At 38.1% G+C, this 22,710-nt stretch overlaps 1 protein-coding gene across 2 annotated transcripts in view; it reads right to left on the bottom strand.

Annotated features, from left to right (window-relative positions):
• LOC144728977 (dual specificity calcium/calmodulin-dependent 3',5'-cyclic nucleotide phosphodiesterase 1A-like) overlaps positions 1 to 22,710 on the bottom strand; it is a 124,385-nt gene that overhangs the window by 86,161 nt on the left and 15,514 nt on the right. The window contains exon 1 of one of the 2 annotated variants that reach the window (XM_078608795.1): positions 22,293 to 22,709. The exons of the other annotated variant lie outside the window; for it this stretch is intronic. Within the exon in view, the coding sequence (XP_078464921.1) occupies positions 22,293 to 22,372 (80 nt within the window). The 5' untranslated portion in view covers positions 22,373 to 22,709. Of the gene's footprint in view, positions 1 to 22,292; position 22,710 lie in introns of those variants that run through there. 2 annotated transcript variants of the gene reach the window in all.

The following is a 22,710-nucleotide window of genomic DNA, read 5'->3' as shown; positions in this document are numbered from 1 at the left end:
CCCGCTGTGCATGCGCTGATCTCATTGCTCCCCTAATATACCTTGTCAGTGGGTGTCCTCTCAGGCACGTTTCCTCCTTTTGCTGCCATTCTATCACCACCCTCGTCCATCAACCATCATCCCTTCTAGAGATGCATCCTGTTCAATCACCAGTCAATACAATGTCTCTCATTTGTTCAGGTCAGGTCCCCCCCCCCCCCCTCAGTTTAATTCCAAGCATGTATCTGTCCATACTGCTTTGCATACTACGCCACATTTCTCACTATTACCTTAAAATACTGTCACTGATTACCTATAAAGTAATCTGTAACATATTTACCTTTAACAGCCGAGATGTAGTGTTTAAGCTACGAAATACTGTATTCACAAACGTTGGCTTTAAATGAGCAATTGTTGGCAATGTGTTCCCTGGTGAAGCATGCTGTTTGTTTTATATGGAAAAAAAAAGTTCCAAAATGTGTTTTAAACCACACCAACAATGCAGTGTATTCGCAAATGACAGTAGCTGACGTGTTGCAACTGTAAAGCGAAATGGAATTTAAGAAGTATAAAGATGATGTAAACAATTAACACCATGTAAAGAAATATAGCGTATACCCACTCACATCCCAAAGCTATTAATATACTGAATAACTTTTTCGGATGAGGCATCATACTCAATTATAATGATAATAAATACAGTCAGGAAAATAAACCATAACATCACGCTCACTGGAGTATTGATTTTGTATTTGGACTGTAATATACAAATATACTGCATGGTTTATTGTCACTTGTGTTCACCCAAGAGAAGCTAATATGAATGGCAGTTAAATATTCCATCTACTCTGTCTAACCAGGTAATGGGATAAAGGAGCCTCTCCAATGCATTAATTGCCTTCTATTTATTGAATGTCAACTTGAAGGTTGGTTGCTTCTGAATTCTCTGGAACAATTCACCCTCCTAGCGATTTTCTTATTTCTCAAGTCAGGGTTGCATTTCAAGGAGCAATTATTTTACTGACTCTGCGATGAATCGTAGCACCTTTAGTTGCTCCAGAAGTGAACCCATTACATCCAACAAATACGAATTAAAAAAACATTGATCATTTCAATGCATGTTTTGTGAGCTTAAGAATAACATTTAACGAATATACAAATAGAACCTGTTTTTAAAAAATCGCCAAGGAAGGCAGTATACTTCTGCAACAAATGCGAGTTGTATGATTATACACAATGGGTGTTATGTGCATTTGTTGGGATGTGTGCGAAAGATGAGGTGGGAAGATTGTTAATTTGCTCATGGGAAATTCACTTAAGGAGATTTTGGTTCGATGGATGACGAGGGAGTCAGATCAGATGTATTAGTCCACGGGACCAAACCAGATATTTCACTCGTTGCAACCACATTTTCACTCATTAAAGATTATAACTAAATTATATATATATAACAAGCAGATAGTTCAATAGCCTATTTTTACTTGTTTTAACAGGCCTAACTCAGACATTAAATCACTTTGATCAGTAAAACACCTTTACGGATGTGATGTATTTATATATTTAACCTACGGCTAGGGATAAAGATTTGATTTAATCGTATTCATCATTGCAAATAAATGCACACAAAAAACTATTTTATTCTAAGCATTCAGAGCATAAAAAAACTTTGGAAACACGTGCTTATCCTTTGAGCCACACAACAGCACATGAAATGCATTAGATGAGAAAATGGTTAATGGTGGAAAATCACCCAGAAACATGTGTCTTTCACTTTAAATGACATGGGGACTGTGGGAATTATCTTTAAACGCTGAGTGTTCCTGATTAGGCTGCATATGACAGCTTGTTGAGGAATGAAATCTATTTAACAAATTATTAGGTTACTGTAGCAGCAATTGCACCATTTAGGGAAACAGGATGAAGTTAGCAAGGTGAAGGTTGGGCATGATATATTTTTTTCCATAATGCCAAAAGGTATTTCTTGGCTTGACTATGATGAATGAATGTATGCTATTTTGCCTTTCACAGTTAAATTGAGCTGAGTTACCACATTGGCCCTGAAGCTTGTGAGTTGCCAGGACACTAATCTCAAAAGCAAAGCCACTGTTTTCCCATGCCATGGCCTGATGCACCATTCACCAAACACGGCCTTTTTGTAAACTAGTTGCAAGCATGTGAAAAACACCTACCTAGTATAAACTGTTAGTGTTTAAAATAAGTTCCAGTTTTCCACCCTTCATTTGTCAGTTGGGGCAACTTGAATACACGTGAAAACACAACTTAATGCCGACATAAGCTTATGTGGAATAGGCCAGTATTATTGTCCTCGGAGTTACCCTATCACGAGGTAAAAGGTTATTACAAATGTAATATATTAAATTTTTAAAAAAGAGAAAGCATCCAGAAATAAACTGACAAAAAAGTGTACCTCTTAATCTGTTATAAACAACTATGAAATATAAATTTGCCTGTTTAAAATGTTTTTTGAAATTATCTTCAAACCTTCTAGAATACTCCCAGGTATTTTGCTCACATATGAAATGGATAAGAAATGGTTAGGATTTTACGAACATGTCATACCTATGTAATGTGACACTTGTGTTCAAGCTGCCTATGTCTGTACTAATCACTTTGAAAATACAGAATTATATCGTAAGATCTGCCTAGCCATTTTATTTACAATTCTGTATCCATTGTGATACAGCAAGCCAATCTAATGTGTTGACAATTGCGTACTTAATAATAATTTCAAAGTCAATTAGGTGACGTACAATTTTGAGTACCGCGTGAATGCCGAATGGACCAATTAATTTCATCACTTAATGAAAATAGCAATTTCAGCGTTTACCAAAAAATATGACACTTCACCTTCTATGATATGGAATCACTTTTCTGTCCACTTTCACGAGCCACGCTTGAAAACTGGCATCGTCTTTTAAAAGACGTCGTCAAGGCAAATGTCATTGATAGCACCATGGCGCAACATTGCTTTGCTTTCTTCTCTCTGCTGGATTTCATTACTGTTGAAGTGTAAACATTCTAAAATATAACAATTGTAATTATTAATAAACTAATTAATAATCATCAATTCTGTAAAAAAAAGTCCTCCCAATGCCATCTCTCATGCTCTTGCGATGCCTCTCAAAGTCTTGGTTTGAGAGCAACCCAATCAAAAATACACTTAAATGGATGTTCATATGTGTGTGTGTGCAAGATTTGCAGAGCAGCTATAATAAGAGTGGGACTCCTCTAAAGAGTGCAGAGCCAATCAACAGAGTGCAGAGGCCATAAGCAAAGTACAAAGTCCTGCACTATTTTCAGAGCGAGAGTGCACGCTGGTAAACCCCATTTGTTAATTTGAAAGAGGTTTGAATGATGTAGTCACAATTGGGGAGCAAAGCTTCACTCATCTCAAATACTGTATACAAATGCAGAAAGATGTGTCCAGGTGATGGTCAAGAGGCCGATATAGCCATTATTATATCCACAAAAGCTCTCCATCACTTGCATTTCCTTTTGCCAGAACCCACAACTGTTCCACAACGAATGTTCCACCTCCAATTTCTGTCACAGATAGCAGCCATCCTCCAATGTATGCTATAATCTTCCCCTTAGATGCTAACCTCTGGGTTCCCACTCTAATGCATGTCTCCCGAAGGCTGCCCTTCACTACGCTGGGCCATGAATTACAGTCGTAATTCGTTTCTACGTCAACCCACGTCTGTAATTTGAACTTTGCAACCTTTTGATTGTGATTTGAGTTCTCTAGCCCGCCACCCAGCTGACTATTTTTTTCGAATTGCCAGAGCGATTTTAATAGTGAAATTGCCGCTCGTGTATTCCAAGATAAATTTCGATTTAAAGCTTTCGTGACTGCAGGGATTCATCTTCTTGGTTCTTTCGGTAAAGTCACGTAGAAGGGAAGTAATACAATAATAAAAATAAAACATGGCCGAAACGTCGTGAGAATTATTTTATTATGTTTTATTTTTATTATTTTATTACTTCCCTTCTACGTGACTTTACCGAAAGAACCAAGAAGATGTATTCCAAGATAGTTATGCTATTCTATGGTCCTGCTTTTGCTCTGCTCTAGCCATTCGCAGTGTGGCCCATTTGCTCGAATACGATTCCTTCAGAGTAAATGCTCGTAGAGAAAATGTCCCTTCATGAATATCAATGAGTAGAATCAGACCAAATGTCCACAAACATGCTAAATTTTGCGTGTAATTATGGCTGAAAATTGTTCAATGATTAGACCACAGATTCAAACTTGATTTGAAGCTTTCGTGACATAGAGAGTGTGTCTATGTGTGTGTCTCTCTCTGTGTGTCTCTGTGTTGTCTCTCTCTGCTTGCGTGTCTGTCTATGTGTCTCCGTGTGTGTTTTGTCTCTCTCTCAAATTTATCAATCTTTGGAGAACGTAATCAACCAGGTATGGTTCTGTGTTGTATTGCATTGGATTTCTCAATTTACTAGGTTTGTTTTCTACCTGATCACGATTGCTTGTGTTGCAATCGAAATGTCGTATTCTATTCTTTAATTTGTTTTCTTTCTATGTGACTTTACCGAAAGAACCAAAGAGTAAGACCACAAATTCATAAAACAAATTGCAATCACACTACCTTTATATTATTGACCCAGGGGAAACATGGCTGGTGCTTGCCATCTCACTGTGCTTTACAGAATGTGTTATATATTTTTGTATCAATGGGGTTGATTTAGCTCACATGAGTGCACCTCTGTTTGCAGGTGGGGAACAACTCTCCTGTTGTGTTTAGCAGTCTCTGGGAGAGGACAGCAAACTCCATCAATGCCCATCGGAATTAATTACCAGAACGTCTGTGTCACGCTCATGTTGTGATCATGAAAATTAAGGGCTGCTTGCATCATTGGCAGAGTAAGTAAATTAATTAATAAGATTTCACAATAATATTCGCTTTGTACAAAATGTAACAAAAAGTATAATTATTAAGACCCGTTTGCAAATTGTGCTTTTATGATGCTGTTTAGCACATCAACATAAGTGCTAACTCACCCACACACTAAAACGTAATCGGTTAATTGCTGCAAGTCTCTCTCCCATTAATATAATGAGCAGACTCACCCTGTTTGGTACTTTCCCATTTGTTAATAGAATGTGTAGTTAAGAAATACAAATATAAAATTCGTAAAATGTTTCAAGTAAATTAAATGTAAGCGTTTCACACAGCCATTACCATTATCTCCATTTATCTACTCATCTTCTGAAAGCATTTTCTTCAATGTTTGTTTCCACTTTAATATCGATTTCTTGCCCAGCTATTTCACAGCGAATGTGTCAATGTTAACCCAGTGAATAAGTAAACATGAGCATATTTACATGCTTATAGCAACACCGTTTTAAATGAATCACCAAGTTTTATATTACAATTTCAGTATTCACAATTGACCTCATGCAATGACTGCAGATGGCTAAGTGGGTTGTGCTTTATGAAACAAGCCACGTTGCCTTCCTTGCCAGCTGTCTTGTGTGACCCCTCTGCAAGGCCCAATTGATAAACTATTAAGCTGTCTTCTGGTGTGTTTCTTCAGATGCTCGGGCAGGGGTTCAGTGACAAGATGATGAAGCACTTTTCCCTGACATTTCCCCTCCATCCCAAGCCTAGCCTCCACTATTTTCCCAGTCACTCCCCAGCACATTCGATTCACCACACTAATCCCTCCCAGCACTCGGATTTTCGCCAAGAGTTTTATATTCTTCACTACTTGTGCACGATTCCCCCTTTCTCACAGGCAACTTGTAAGATATTTTCACTGTTAACAGCTTCACAACAACAACGCAATAACGAGCGGCGGCATTCGGTAGTGTTCCACCTCCAAAAGGCTCCCAGCCAAACGACACATCGAGGGGCTGGATGACCCCATGCTCTGCTTTATAATTTACAATAATTAGATACAATTTATATTTCAGGTACAAATCACAAAGGGAGTCTGGATACATTTCTAACCATCTTGTCATTTTACCAGCCCCACATTTCGGCGATGAATGGCTATAATTAAGTGCTGCCACGGGAGACTGTGCAATCTGCATGTCCTTTAGTCCACAAATGATAAAACAACGCAGACAATTTAAAAGAACATCGAAGGAAAATAGACATTTCATCAGACATATCCTTCTCGGCTCATCCTTGAAATACAGTAAATGGAAATTGTTCTAGAATGTTGCCTGTTAAAATAAGGAAATGTATATCTTATAATGTGTATTACACCTGTGTATATAGACTTCATGGTTAAGATTATCTATGTATGCAACAACAAAACATTTCTACGAATATAATGATACTCAAAATGAAACAGTCAAATTACGTCCATACTCAAACAACCTTAAGGTTGTGGTGAATATTAGCTATTTATGGAAATTCCACATTCCTTTTGCAACATGTATCCATCAAGTGACTTCTCTTGAAATATGAGGACTCGTATGCCATTAAGTTGGAAAAACAGAATAACCTTAAAAGCAGTATCATACACAAATTCGATTCACTGCTGGATGAAGACCTCCCCATGCTTGTTTATAGCACGAAGGTTCTGACACACTGGTGCAGAAGATGAAGATGAACACACATTTACTATTACTATGCTGGTTTACTCAGTGAGTAATAATGCTCACTGAGTCTCACGACTCTTTTCCAGGAAGGTCCTGCCAAGTATTCACAGCAGGGGGGGGGGGGGGTGATAACTAATGTGTATAATTCCAATTGAATAATTTGCAAGTAAAATTCTTCAAATTTGGCAAAAATTGGACAATGACACCAGCACACAATGGTCCACTCTTGTGAATGACATCACGGGATCTCTAAAGTCCATCATGAAGCAGAAAACCTGTATAATAATGGTTAATATACCCACCGCATTAATCAGGGCGACCACTGGTTCGAACCGTGAACCTTAAAGCAAAGCGAGGGATGTGCTACCACTAGGCCATATCACCACCCCAGTACTGCGGATGAAATTGGTCTTGTTTTTACTTATTTAATCAAAGCACTTGTGTTTTATCATCCATGAATTTAATTACTGTTAGTTGAAGCATTGTTTTGGAAAATAATTTGAAAGTTTTTTGTTGCTATCGTGTTTTAGTGAGCACAGATCACTATGGCTGACTTGGGTTTCCTGTGACATTTCCATTATCTGAGGAAATGCCGCAGAAAATTGGTGTGGGTGATAAATCTTTGTAATTATCCATGAATTCACGGATAATCCATGCTCATGCATTATTGACTTATCTACAAATTTTGCTCTCCATTACAGGCTCCCCCCGCACATATAAGTACAAGAAAACTGGTTAGAGCAGCAGTGGAAGTGGTTATCACGTTGCACTATAATCTGAGTTAGATCCCTGCCCATTGCTCACATTGGAGGTGAGTAATTTCTGATTGGTCTTGAGGCCCCTTCACCAAAATTGCATTGTCCAGAGTGCGGAAGTGTGACCAAAGAAAACCCTCCATGGTCGACACAGTGTGGGGGACCCTGTAATAACAAAGGACTGTTTTTTTTATTCTATCATAGCAGAAACATAGACACCCATGCTTTTTGTTAGGGAACATTTTGAAAGAGCCAACACTCACCAGTCTGGCCAATAATGTTTAGGAAAGCATGTTGAATTTTTTTTTTTTACAAGTTGAATTGTACTGTTTTTAAGGATTTTCTATTTTTTTCCCCCTATGTAATGTCATTGACAAAAAAGTGGTTAGCATTAGGTACAATAGCCCTCGGCTCTGGAGTGCTTGACACCTTGTCACTATGATCCCAAACAATTTTTTTCTCAAATTGATAGTGGAAGCTCTCCCACTGACAGGGAATCGTGACATGACACGGTAAAATGCGATTGGCTGTCAAATAGTCAGTATGGGAATGCGTCAGTAGCGTCACGCTACGTAAAAGCATAGGTATCCTTGTCAACATTGATTTTTGGATATTTCCTTCATGCGCTGCATGGTGAACGTCTTACTGTAAATAAAATAAACATTACATGCCTGGAAGACGCTAAACTCTTGCCGCATATGGCTGGCATTGTGTTCACAATTCTATAGATTGCATAAGGAACTGTCCATGTTAGTAATACAGCTGATTAAGAAAAAACAAACCGAATACATCTAACTGGTGACAATAAATTATCTATTGTCTTGCAGAACCACTCGATCAAACAAAAAAAATCATCAGGTTTATTGGTGTTCATTTTAAGAGTAAAAAGGCTATGCTGTACGTCACCTGTTAGAATAATAATAATGAATATACAATTGGCAGAAATGTACCTCTGCAGACAGTGACATCCAATCTGTAAGATGGGGTTCCAAGGGCTTTCAGAAGTTACTTTGCTTCACTGAATAAATATGGAATTTGCTTGGTAACAATCAAGATCAGTTTGTTGGCAAAGGAAGGTAAAGTGGTATAGTCAGCACCAAACAAAAGCTGTGATCAAGAAACGGATGGATTGGTGCAGATTTTGGGGTTGCATTTCCCACAGCGGCCGAAGAAAAGTAGTGAAAATCAATAGTATCCTGACGACTGTGAAAAATAGACGCATAAAGGTCTAGCATGGCATAGCTGCAGCAACATAGCTCCTAAGACGGGGTCTTATTTTCCAGCACAACAACAATCCGCTTCTCAGCGAGCTTGAAGTCCTCTTTGGTGAGGAAGATGCCAAACTGCCCTCACGTAACACACAGTGATGACCCAGGCGCTGTTTCTCAGATGGGGGTGAGAGGCGAGGTGGCAGCAAATGTTGAGGAACTTTCAGCAATCGTTTGTATAGAAGCTGCCTGGAAGCATAGTGACAGGGTGTCAAGCGCTCTACAGAATCAATGGTTACACCGTTTACAAAGGTGTTGTGGACTTGTATTCCATACGTCGAATGTTTTCCGTACAGTCCGTCATCACATCTCTCCCTCGATTTGGGGAACCAAACGGGAGGATTTCTCCGCAAATCTGGCTGTTACCTGATGAAGCTGGTTGTAATTACTGGCGAAACGACGTACTCAGATTGTAAATGTTGTGGCTTTGCTCTCCAACACACCGGTTAGGGCTGTACTAGTGATGCAGTGGCACGTTCTGTTTACGTAACAAACGTTACTAATTATCTGTGTAGGGTGGTGGCGGGTTTAACGACACATTTATATATTTACGCGATCTAACCCAAAAATAAAATCTGTATTATGGATGATATTGGTCGTGAAAGCCTACGTGTTAAAATGACAGTACGCAGTGTTTCCATTGCACAACTGCTGTTGACTTATTTCACTGACCCCCAGGAGGATGATGGGCTGAGTGCAACTCGGCTGGGATTTGAACTCACGTTCTTAAAACCGATAGGGCTATCAATAAACACCGCTTTATTCCGGCCATGTGGCCCAACGGTGATTATAGATAACAATGGACACTCATTGCAAAGTAATTAAGCCACATGACTCATATGACCCTTTTGATTTAACTGCTTTCATTACAATCAATCAGTATTTTCAATTCATCAAATTAAGCACTTACCCACTTCCATAGATTGTCGGCCTATAAAGGAATGATTTCCAACAATTTATTGCAGATAATGTAATTATATCCTGGATTTTGGTCTGCAACAGTATAACTTGTGGACGAGGTCAGTGTGACAGTTTCATCTGTAAGTTAAATCGGTATACTATATATCTTAAGACATGTGTTACAAAATGCTCCATATTTTATTTTAGGAAGATGCTGGTATCATGCTACACCTCTCAGTGCCCCGGGAAGATGCCTAATTCATGAGCCGCATGGAAGCCAATGTTCCCAGCTATTCCTGCAAGACGCAGATTAGTAATATGCCTCTGAAAAAAGTGCAGACAGCCAGCGTTTAATCCCAGTGTACACGTAGTTTCATCTTTCAATTAAATAATACCCTTCAGTAAACACGACCATATTTATGACAATAATTCATCCGAAGGGGCTCTAGTCTTCAATAAAAGATCATAATTAGCAGTCACCGAACAGGTCATATTCTCATTTGAGCCTTGACTATGGCATAAGGCAAATACATTTGTTTCATATGTGGAAATGAAAAGGCGTAATTTTGAAAATTTGATTGAGACATCTTTTCTCATACTCTTAGGTTCTTTCGGTAAAGTCACGTAGGTATAAAAGAAAATAAAATAAGAAAGAATTTATTTTATTTTCTACCTACATGACTTTACCGAAAGAACCAAAGAGTATGGATTCCTGCAGTCACGAAAGCTTCAAATCAAGATCTTTTACCATATTTGTGATTTTCATCATCATCGGTGGCAGCAGCCATGGTCAATTTACGGTTGGATTATGGCTTTTCCAAGCCGCTGCCATCTCTTTCATGATCCTGCAATGTAATAATCCCACCCTAGCACCTGCGCACGAGCTGATTTCCTCACTGTATCATCGATGGACATCTTTTTGGACGCGTTTCATTCCTTGGCTGGTACTCCATTATTATTTTTGACCATCGTCCATCATCCTCTGCCCAAGCCCATTCGCTTTTCTCAACAATCAGAATGATGTCTTTAACCTGCTTGCATTCTGTAATCCACGTGTCCCTCGTCATGTTTCTCAATGTAATTCCAAGCGTACAATATCTTCACGCCTATTTATGCACTTTTCAGTTTTTGTTCCAAAATGTTCATAAATGGCCATGGCAATTCCTGAATCGTATCTCATATCAGGTAGCACCTACGAATGAAAAACTATCTCATTTTAGTTAAATTGCTGTGTTACTTTTCATTATCAGTTTCAGCTATCCAAAAGCACTCCAAGCTGCACTTGTCTGCCTCTTTATTTCATCTTTTAGATTTATTCCCAATGTTTCGCTTTTCATTGGATTCTGTGGGCCATTTGACTGATGGTGCATATTAAGGAAATATCACCGTGACGAGAATTAAATGTCCCGTTTGAAAAACAAGAGTGGAACCCATTGGTTGAGAGGTTCACAAATTTTAACCCCCCCCCCACTACAACCTGTCTCATTGTGAATTTTACAAATAACAAAAGTACCCCGGGACGGGCCCAGGCCACACTGGCGGTACTATGTCGCTCGGCTGGCCTGGGAACGCCTGGGAATTCCCCAGGAAGAGCTAGAATCTGTCGCCAGGGAAAGGGAGGTCTTGACCGCCCTACTCAACGTGCTGTCACCGCGAACCTCAGCAGGACAAGCTGATTGAGAAACGAACGAATGAACAAAATAACACATCGTCATGTTATTGGTTCTTTCGGTAAAGTCACGTAGAAGTGAAATAATAAAATAATATAACATGTTTATTTCCCTTCTACGTGACTTTACCGAAAGAACCAAGAATATGAATCCCTGCAGTCACGAAAGCTTTAAATAAAAACATTGTCACGTGTTCTAAAATAGAAATTAAAGCGGCAACTTCATATCTGTTTTCGAGCGAGATGTTATGCAGCACTATACATACGAGTCGTTTCATGATATCAAATTTTCATTTGAGAAATGTACTTGCGCTTGGTAACATACGGTACGAAAGAAGTTCAACATACATACATACATGTCTACTCCCTTACATTTTACATTAAGACACCAATAATGAAAATCTTAACATATGAGTATTGGTAATAACTTCATCATTTGGAAATTGTTAATTAGTAATGATGTAATTTTTTTACTGTTAATAACTTTACGAAACGTGTTCATTGTAATGTTTTTGCATATACACATTGCAGCCTCCCTTGTTCCCATTTACTGTACGCGAAGGGAAGTTCAAGCCCTTTCATCGAAAGGCCCAAAACCTCTCATTTTAGTGTTTTCCAGTATCACCGATCTGAAAACCATCTCGACTAATTGTATTTTGTATTGCTCACATCCACCAGTGTTCACATAGGCAAAAGAACACACAACAGCGACTCACAAATGTCATTATTTCACTCAATATATGCCTCTTGTAATAACCTCTAATTGATTTCTTAACCGTTTGAAAGACTTTTCATATTCTGGTAATGGGATATCAAATAAGAAGCAACATAAAGCTTATGATAAATGATTGTTCATGACCTTGGCTTCCAATATAAATCGGCAGAAAAATGAAGAATTCCATGAGTGAGGAAATGGAAGTCTGCACTCAGTATAACAAAAGCATGAGAGACTCCAAATGAGCAAATAATTACGAAAATATATGTTTATATTATGTAACATTGAAACGTCAATAACTCTTGATCACGTCGATGTATTATTTAATTCACTAAATCCATCACTTCACTAAAAGCAATGTAGATTATTGACAGCTACTGCTTGACTCATACCTCAAATGTATTCAAGGAATTGCTTGATATTAATCCGAAATTCAACGTAAATTTATTATGCTTTAGTCCTAGAATATTGGGCAACAGACAATTGTAAGATAGGGCATCATGAACATAGAAAATATAAAATTATCAGCAGGATATAGCAGACAAAGGGTGGCCCACCCAAGGAGAAGTCGTCAATTCGGGTTATTATGTTTGAGATGATGATAAGAATTAAAATATAGATGTACAGTATAATTTTGACTCGTTAATTTGGCTACCAATAAATCACTATTAAGTCACAATGCATTTTTTAATACATCATGGCTAATGGTACCAATTGGGGAATGTGAAATTCCACCACGGACAACTTAATCATCTTCTGCCGGGCACCGTTAACACGGCGCAGATGGATTAGGCTCACGGGACTGACAAAGTGTTCTGGCCAAATCTGTCGTATGACATTTGCAAACCTGGACATAGTAACATCAGCCATATCCCCTGGAGCACTGCCATCACACCTGCTCCTCCTGTTCAGCCGGTGACTGGTGAGAGGAAACATTGATTCCCCCATGGTGAGCCACAGTATTGCCTCTGAGTTCTATACAGTGCATATTTTGCTTGGCTTGTGTATATGTTGATATTCAATAGAATATTCGTATTCCCAAGCGAACTACATTTCGTGCAACGGGACAGTCTGCAGAGATATTGAGTGTTTTAAAAAAACCTGCACATTGTAGAGGAACTGAATGTAGCTCACTGTATTTAACATCTATCAGCACATCCAGTAAACTGGAGCTTGCTTTAAAAAAATAAGCTAGAAGCAACACAATTATTCTACAAGGACTCAATACAAAGAATCATGTAGAAAGAAGCTGAACATTATTGCATGATTTTACAATATTTTTACATTCGTCACTATGACATGTTTTGTAACTAGTTAGGAGTAAAACATAAATACATTACACCTTCATGATATAACTCAAAATAAACTAATAATGACTCATATTGGTCGTGAAAGCGTACGTATGAAATTATATAGTTTCCACTCCATCTCGTGAAATGTCAGAAGCGACGCAGGATTTGAACTGGGATAGTGCTTAGATGGGTATCAACCAAGGCTGCTGCAGAGCGACGTTGTTCGTCAGAGTGTTTTGCAGCAAAATCCATTATTGTACTGTCCTTCTATGCCCCCGGCATCTATGCCCACTCTGCCTTCACCAACCTTCACTGACCAGCATGATGAAGTATGGTCAAATAACTCCCGTGACTCACACAACATGGAGAGGACCTCAGCTAGTAGTGGATTAAAAAAGGGCAATCCATGTACATGTGTACACATTTTATCGTGTATCGGTTACTTTTAGTCAAACAGTTACTATTAATAGTTGCAGTAAAAAAAGTCTACGTTATTACTCTTGTAACATATATTCTCTAATCACAATAGTATAGTAATATCTATCACATATATACAAGTGTAATATATATGGCTATAGAGAATGCATTGCTTAATTCGTTGCCAGTATGATATTGTATCATGGTGAAAATGTTGACACTCTAATTAAATGCATTGCACCAATTGTTGCCTATTTATATTATCATGCTTGACATCTATACAATTTTAACGTCTCCTCCATCCTTGATCAATTAATGATACAGCCATTGCTTAGACCAGCTCACTGACGTAAGTAAGTGTATCGAATTTGGAATTTCTGTAGTAGTGCCAACATTATGAAACGAAATACTATTGTCTATTAGTAAAGCTGGCGAGACCCAATCTCTCAAACAGGTTTTAAGCACGAAGATGTTTTTTTATATCCTTTGGTTCTTTCGATAAAGTCACGTAGATAGAAAAATAATAAAAAATAAAGTGAGTAAAAATAATGAAATAAAATAAACACACTAATATAGACTGTAGCCTCGTTCTTAATCGGAGTGTACCTGCAAACTCTAAAGTGGACTGTAGCCTGGTTATTAAGTTTGGTGAGTGTACTGGCAGTCTATAATGTAGACTAGCCTGGTTCTTAACCTTGGTGAGTGTACTGGCAGTCTATAATGTAGACTGCAGCCTGGTTTTTAAGCTGGTGAGGGTATTGGGAATCTATAATGTAGACTGTAGCAATGGTTATTAAACTGAGTGAGCGTACTGGCAGTCTATAATGCAGACTGTAGCCTGCTTCTTAACCTGAGTGAGCACACTGGTAGTCTATCATGTAGACTTATTCTGGTTCTTTCAGTAATAAAAATAAATTTAAAATAAGAATAAAAATAAAACGAAAAAACTAAAACCACGACGTTTCGATCGCAACACAAGCGGTCGTCATCAGGAAAAGGTGAGTTAGCCTCTAAAGGCAAACTTTTTTTTAAAGGTTTAGAGATGGGCGTAGCCTAAGTGAGTCAGCAGCATGGGTGGGGCAGCTGATGTTAATATAGGATAAAGCAACGCCAACGCAGTGGGTCTACACCAATCAAAGGGCTGCCAGGCAATCATTGCACCTCGCTCCACATACCCACACTGCTGACGGTGGAGGATGACAATAAAACACAAATCAAGTCATGACCCAAAGTGGTTGATGACATCTTTCCAATGATTGCTGAGCTTATAACCATCCTCTCGGTTGAAATTGTGTCTGTATATATGGATGGCTTCATGAACGAATCTTTGTTGATAGCCAATAGGCTTGCAAAGTACCATCGTCTTAGAGAAATAAATTTCGTGTGAGCCAGCCGCATTAAAATAATGATCAGCCACGGCAGAAGAATTGGTCCTGCCGTGTTTCAAATCTGCCTTATGCTTACGAACACGGTCCGAGACATGTCGCTCAGGAACATTTTATTAAATAACTTATTTTGCAGAGGTCGTATGCCTTGAGAATAATTTCATGAGTCAAAGGTGCATCTTAATATAATATATATCGATCGACACAGGACTGATTTTATCGTTCAAATTAATGACAAGATTTTTCTTCATCACATTTCGTCAGTACAACTATCTGCGATTTTGGCTATCCGCGAATCGCATCTGGAACTCTAAATGACTGCGTCGAGAGAGAGAGAAATAAATCGATGAGAGAGAATGTGTTGAGATAAAAAAAAGATGTGATAAAAAGATAGAGAAGAACTTCTCAAAGTTTTAGGAGATAGGTTTTTGTAGGCCAATATCTGCGAAATTTGCAATTCACAAGGATCTCTAGAACGTATCTCTCGCGGATAACAAAGTAATACTGTATATAAATAATTATGCACGTGCATGAATTAAACTGAATGGGAATAATAATTAAGTGTGAGGGAGATCATTAAAAGCAATCAACATCACTATGTCTGTCAGAGCGAAATCCAGTGATTGTATAGATATTTAAAAAATCTACACATTCGTCAATAACACTGTGGCCAATAAATAAAAAATATGCAACAGGTGACATTTCAGACAATGATCCTTCTTCGTAGCACAAATATGTAAAAATATATATATTGCAGATAGCAATTCTAAATAACACTTGATTATTCGTTTAGTTTGGCACGTAAAAACAATTAATACTCATGTGTCATTTTGATTTGAAGCTTTCGTGACTGCAGGAATCCATACTCTTTGGTTATTAATATTTTTATCCGCCTGTTGCGATCGAAACGTCGTGATATATTATTTCTTATTTTATTTTTCTACCTACGTGACTTTACCGAAAGAGGCCATTCAGCTGGCTTGCATCATGAACCAACGTACTCATGATGGTACAATGTAATTGATGATGCACGGGACACTAAATGTCCGTGCGATTACAGTTCTGAAGTCAGCTCTACTGGGATTGCATATAACCCAAATGAGAGAATAGACAGACCAATAACAATAGCTACCAGTTGTCACTCAGTGGCAGTCACATCAACACAGCTATTGTGCTGGGTTAGGTGCATATACACACATGTACACACACACATACAAATACACCAGTGTGCACATACAGTACAAAGACAAAGATCCCCCGTATATCCTCAACAGCCTGTAGGGGCAAGTGCTGTTAGCGAGCACCTATGAAGGCTGGTACAGCACACGAGGGGGTGGGTGGTCAGCATCACGCCGGGCCACCTTTGTCCCCCGGGTTTGTAGCGCAGCCCACTTCCTGCTACACTACTGCTCTCAATGCAGAAACGTTAAAGAAGGTTATGGTAACATGATTTGTTCAAATCAGATCTGGCATTAGTCACATTCAAGTAAAAACACATTTAGCTGTTTTGTCAAAATACTTCCTTACAACATGTTATAATAGCAGAACTGTGGCTGCTCTCCAGCAAAACACAAGCACGGGTGTTAAAAGTTATAAGAGCAGAGGAATATGATTAAATGCAACTTCGATGAAATCCACGGCACGGGAAAGTGTGACATTTTAATTGCAGCATGTCAGAGAGGCTTGCCATTAAATTCCAAGATACAAACACGATGTATTGATCGTCGTTTTCCAGACGATAATCACGTGTATAATTTCGATTGAAAGCTTGCAATTTTAAATACGTGAAAATGACGTGCTTTCGAAGTATGTTGAAAAACTTTCCATTTTCATGTTGCGTAATTTATTAAAACAGTTTACTTAATATGTTTGAAGCTCAATTGATGTCAAAATGCAGAAGTATTTTGATGGGTTTAATGCATGTTGTGTAAGTTGATGCTTTTCGACATTATTAATGTTAAACACGTTTAAATCAGCTACACAATGATAACCAATCACAGTAATATCTACTAAAGGAAATAAGATGTTCAGCTTTAAAATGTAGTTTGACGTCCATCTGCAAATGCTTTTCTTTAGCAACGCACGCATTTTTGCCCAGATGATTTACAAAGAGTTTGGTCAGGTATAGCTTGCAGTATACATTTGGCTGGTGGAATTTTTTTGGATCATCCGAGTAATGTGTTCAAATTATTACAAGAAATAAGGTCAAGTAGGTATGAAAGTATTATCTACAATGCACTCTTAAAACAATTTCCTTACCCTTTGGCTATTGGCATGGCTTAAATGTGTTTCATTAAATCTGAAAAATAATAAACTCAACTGGCATTGCCTTCAGTGCAGGGCATTTGACAGCAGTTCAAGCACCCACAGTACTTGATCAAGATTGAGAGTGGGGAAAGGAAGTAAAAAAAATAAAAACCCTTTCAAAAAGACACGTTCTCAAAAAATGTTCTTTAGAAAATACCCCTATTCAGTTCTAAAAAGGGACAAACACGCAATTTATTATTTCTTTATTTACAGTGCAGTATCCATCTGTGCACTGGTGGCTACGCTAATTCAAGTGTCTGTCCGAGAAAATGTATATAAACTACGACGATACACGGGTGAACAAATATCTGATAGTTGTTCAGTCGACAATACACAACACTCGTCAACACACTGCAGGATGAAGGGCTCCTGACACCATTCCCGTTATGGAGGGTTTCTGACCATCCTTGACAGTGCTGACCAGTGCAGGTTGGTCAGTTCTGATCACTCGCCAACGATGTTAGCCATGCTCAGGAGTTGAACTCAGGTTTCTGGGATTCATAGTGCAGGATGCACTCACTGTGCCACTGCTCCACCCTGCATTTATTCTCATGTGTTTCATTTTAATGTTTTTTTTTTAGAATGTTGAACAACATAATTTTGTAAAAAAGATTTGCGAATGCTCGGCTTGAGTCCTTGCAGGTCATATCTATTCAGGGTGGTTTTTATTTCTTCATTTATTAGACATTGGTCAATTCTAGAGAAACGTGGAAATAAAAAAAAGAATTGAAGTAAACTAATACGGAATCGAAATCTTTATTTAGACTAGGAGAATCCGATGAGTTATGAAGCTCTTTTCATGATGTCCAATAGGGGTGGGTCGGAAAGTGAAATACATTGATATGTGATACTGTTCAACTGTACATGGTTAAATATAGGCTATATTATAATTTATTCAAACGGTGCTAGTTAAATATTTTTTTCATCATTATTCATGACACCAGCAGCTTTGATTTAAGATAAATATTGTCATCAAATATGCCATATCTTATCAAATGCTTCTGATTCAATGCATTTTACATTATCGATATTTGATTGATCGTGTACACGCATTTAATTATTATTTTTTATAACTGCACACTCGCTCACAACAGGAAAAAATCCTCCCACGCAAACCATTTTACGTTTAAAATATTCCAATTATGATTATGAGTGTCAGTATTTTGACATAAACCATCATATAGACACATATTTTGACGGTATTATGTGTTTTGGAATGAATACACTCGAATCTGTGTATTGCATTTACTAAGTAAATGGTAAATATTGATTATTTTACGCTCCTTTTTTCAAAGGACGAGACTGAAAATGTTTGAAGAAGCATCTTTTGTTTAACTTGTTAATATAGATTAAGTCATCTTCATAAAATGTGAGCACGCGATTGCCAGTCTTATCTCACACACATCACAAATCAAAGAGCTGCAGATGTGTTTTGCTCAATAAAGAAAGCGGTTGGAACTTCGCCTCGTAAATTTGTTTTTTGTTCAAAGGATATGGCATTGATGTTGCTTGCTCGAAAATAGCACATACATCTTTAATGTGTCTGTTTATGCAACAGAGAAACATAGGCTTGAAATAACCACACCTCTGTTGAGAAAATGCCTGGCATGTGCTCTTAACTTACTCTGTGGTTATATGTAAAACGTCAGACGCATGGAAAATCCAGAATATGGTGCCAATTCTCTATCACCCAGTTCTTCATTCTTTGTTAAACTCAACATTTATTTTTTTTATTATCTTTACATGATGAATTGTCTTGTATATCGACTCAAGCGGTAAAGGTCAGCTGGCCATTTTAAAGTTTTATTTGAATTCCCTTTAAGGCAGGAAAAAAAACATGCGGAAATGGCCAAAGCCGAACAATGATAGGAAGCTTGCTTTTATACAATGAGAAAATGTGCTCCGGTATTTTTGAGCAACCTGGGCTCGAGACATTATTAAATATATATATTTTTTAAAAATAGTACAAATTGGACTGTGTGCAGCACTGAAATGCATGGATATTCAAATGCCCACCTTATTCTCCTACCGAGCTTGTTGTATTCTATATACAGGAGACATAACAGGATCAATGATGTGATAGAAACGTTCTCGCGTTGACCTTTGTGGTTTTAGTTACAATGGCATACATATGCATCTGGTTATAAATTCACAAAATGTAGGTGTATACATATGACAATGGAATTAATAAAAAAAATACAGACTTTTGTCAGTCTAGCGCTAGATGATAGTCTTATTATTTTCAGTTATGGAGGTTGTTTTACCAAATGTGATCATGCTGGGCAATGCGGGTTTTGAAGGTCTGGCCTCGGACCAGTGCAGATATCACTCGCTACTAATGTTAGCCGTGGCCAGGAATTGAACTCAGGTCGCCAGATTTACATTGCAGCATCCTACAGTATATAGGTATGTTGAACTTCTTTCACACCGTATATAGCCAACCATGCTAACCGGAGGTGCACTCCACGCTCCACAATATATACAGAACCAAAGTTACTTTCGCAAGCAGGAATCGGAACCAGTTTTTTTTTACATCAATTTTGCTGGATGCAAGCGATGTTTACACTGCAGGGCAGTGCTGGCACCATAAATTGTCGAGCATCTACAATAAGTCATAAATTGTACACCCACGTGTTATTTACGAGGATGTGTCTCTTGCATTAAATGCATTTATGATGCTCTCACCTGTATGACAAACGTGACCACATATCACCCACAGAGCTTCTGTATAAGCTGCATTACTCAGTTTGTTTTTGCTTGAAGTTACGAATACATTATAAGGTCGCCCTCATTTACACATAAAGTGCTTGCCACAAATGAACCACAATACCTTGCTGATCTCGTCAAGGAGCATAAACCGGCAGGTTAACTCCAGTCATCCTTGCAGCAGCTTTTGGCTGGCCATCGAACAAAGATGGTCACTGCATTGCGCTTTCAGATGCGCTTCTGCGGCCATCTGGAATGCTCTTCCTTCAGATATTATGAAGCCACTGGATCTATGCACTTTTAAATAGAGATTGAAAACTCATTTCTTGAGAACTGCTTTTTGTGTTTAGTTGGTTGTTCTTCCTCTGCACTTCCGATTAGCATGGTTGGCTACGCACAGTGCGGAAGAAGTTCAACATACGGTCGTACGGTGCATTTTGCTGAAATATTTAATATACAGCAGACAATTATTTAATTTAAAAAAATAGTCAAAGACGAAGCCAAACCACATTTCGGAACCATGAATGAATTCGTAAAAAGGGGTTGAATTTCAGATACATATGAAAGTGCTTACAAGTAAAATGTCTGTCAGTATCCAGAATAATTCACGTCGTTTGGATGTATTGACAGCATTAACAAATAATGCACTCATTTGTAAGCAATGCAATTACTGTGATCTTTGACCATGGAAAAATTAATGTGGCTTATTTTTAACTATCATCATTTTAACACCAATATCAAACATACAAATTAAAGCTTGGAAACAAATCCATATATATATAAAATAATGATACCATTTTTTGAAAGGCTATAATATCATTTGTATATTAGCTACAGTTTAGTCTTTAATTGGCTATTATAGTTACGGCACCTACTTGAAAGTTGTGTAACATTCAGTGACAATATTTCACTGCATGTTTGGGATTTCTAACCTCCAAATGAAAAATGCGTGTGTGTCCTTGCATGACGAGAATTTAGAATTGCAAGCAATACCAAATAAATAATTGTTTTTACGATTGCGATTTCATAATTATATTGTTGCAATCATCAGCATCACCAATGATTATCATTGTTAATAAGAGCTCTACTTGAACACAGGAGGCATGTAAACATGTTTACAGTTCGGCAGCATTGTGTGTTCAGGATTAGCAAATCAGTTACAAAGTTGCTGAGTGAGATCTTAGTGACAAAAAAAACTGACCACATAATCCTTTTAGCATAAATACAATATGATACATTTTATTAAATCGACAAGTCTCGCGAAGCAGGAACTAGCCTGTCATAGGAATGTGACATTTATCAAACTATCTCAGAGCACCCAACGGAGATGAATAACGCCCAGTGGTGTTCGTTTGACTATGAAGTTACTCCACACTTTGGATATCGGTGGTCAAATGAGACATGGATAATGTCCAGCAAGCATTACTGTACACCTGCACTGAGGTTGCATCTCGATAAAATGTCAACTTTCTTCTCTGCATCATGTATCACGTGCTGTACGCGTTTCAGGTTATTACAGTGAAAAATATCCCTTTAAGGACATCTATCAGCACATTTTAACTTCACATTCCCAAAATAGTATTCACAATCATTCTGATTCACACGCAAAGTTAAAACGTTACGAAATCGAAAAAAATTTATTCACATTTTATGGAAACCTATTATAGGAGCCACTATCCTTTTCGTAAACCCATTAAACTAGTGAAATATCATTTAAACTGTCTCCAGTAAGTATTTAAACAGTTTAACACATAGGCTTTCGCGACCAATATCATCAATAGTAAAGTTTTTTGGGGTTAGATCGCATAAATATGTGTCGTTAAAACCCGCCACCACCCGACACAGCCAACTAGTAAGGGTTGTCACGTAAACAGAACGTGGCCAATTCGTCACTAGAACAGCACACCGGTGTGCTGGAGAGCCAAGCCACATTTACAATCTGAGTACGACGTTTCGCCAGTATCTAGTTTTAATTACAGGCGAAACGTCGTACTCAGTTTGTAAATGTTGTGGCTTGACTCTCCAACACATCGGTGTGCTGTACTAGTGACGAATTGGCCACGTTCTGTTTACATGACAAACCCTTACTAGTTGTCTGTGTCGGGTGGTGGCGAGTTTTAACGACACATTTATATATTTACGCGATCTAACCCAAAAAAACTCTATTATGGAAGTATTTAAACGTTGCTTTACATAAGACACATAAAAGCAACATATTTTACCGTATTTAAAGGGAAAGTAAAGAAATACCTGCACTCTTGAACAACATGTTACTTAGATCCAAAAGCATGTTTTTGTATCAATGTGTACCTGGCGATGGGCTGCTGCAGCAGAGATTTCTTGATGGTCACGTGCTGTTCCATTGAGGCAATGCTGGCAGCTATGTACATCACAAGATGTGCATGTCCCACCAGACATGCAGCTGAACTACCAAGTTTAAGTTACACTACATTTCCCATGACCCCCCCCAGGGGGGATGAAACGTTGAGCAAGTTTCCTGAGCTGTCCGCTCAAATAGCTCACGTATACTTTACTTGTTTTTTGTTTTTATAATTACGTAGTTTTACTGCAATGCTAAATAAGATTAACACGACGAAGAGTTTAAGTATTATGTGCTTGTATGACTCGCCAAAGATTCGCATTGGTTTAGGTGTTCTAGTCAGCTTCGAAGATCATGCAAAGAAACTTGGCTTTGAGCTGACTTGCTGTCAGCGGAACGTGCACTTAA

Source organism: Lampetra planeri, chromosome 2, assembly GCF_965212315.1.
Source record: "Lampetra planeri chromosome 2, kcLamPlan1.2.h2, whole genome shotgun sequence".
In the NCBI taxonomy this organism is placed as follows: Eukaryota; Metazoa; Chordata; class Hyperoartia; order Petromyzontiformes; family Petromyzontidae; genus Lampetra; species Lampetra planeri.
This window is presented reverse-complemented; position numbering and strand designations above follow the sequence as displayed.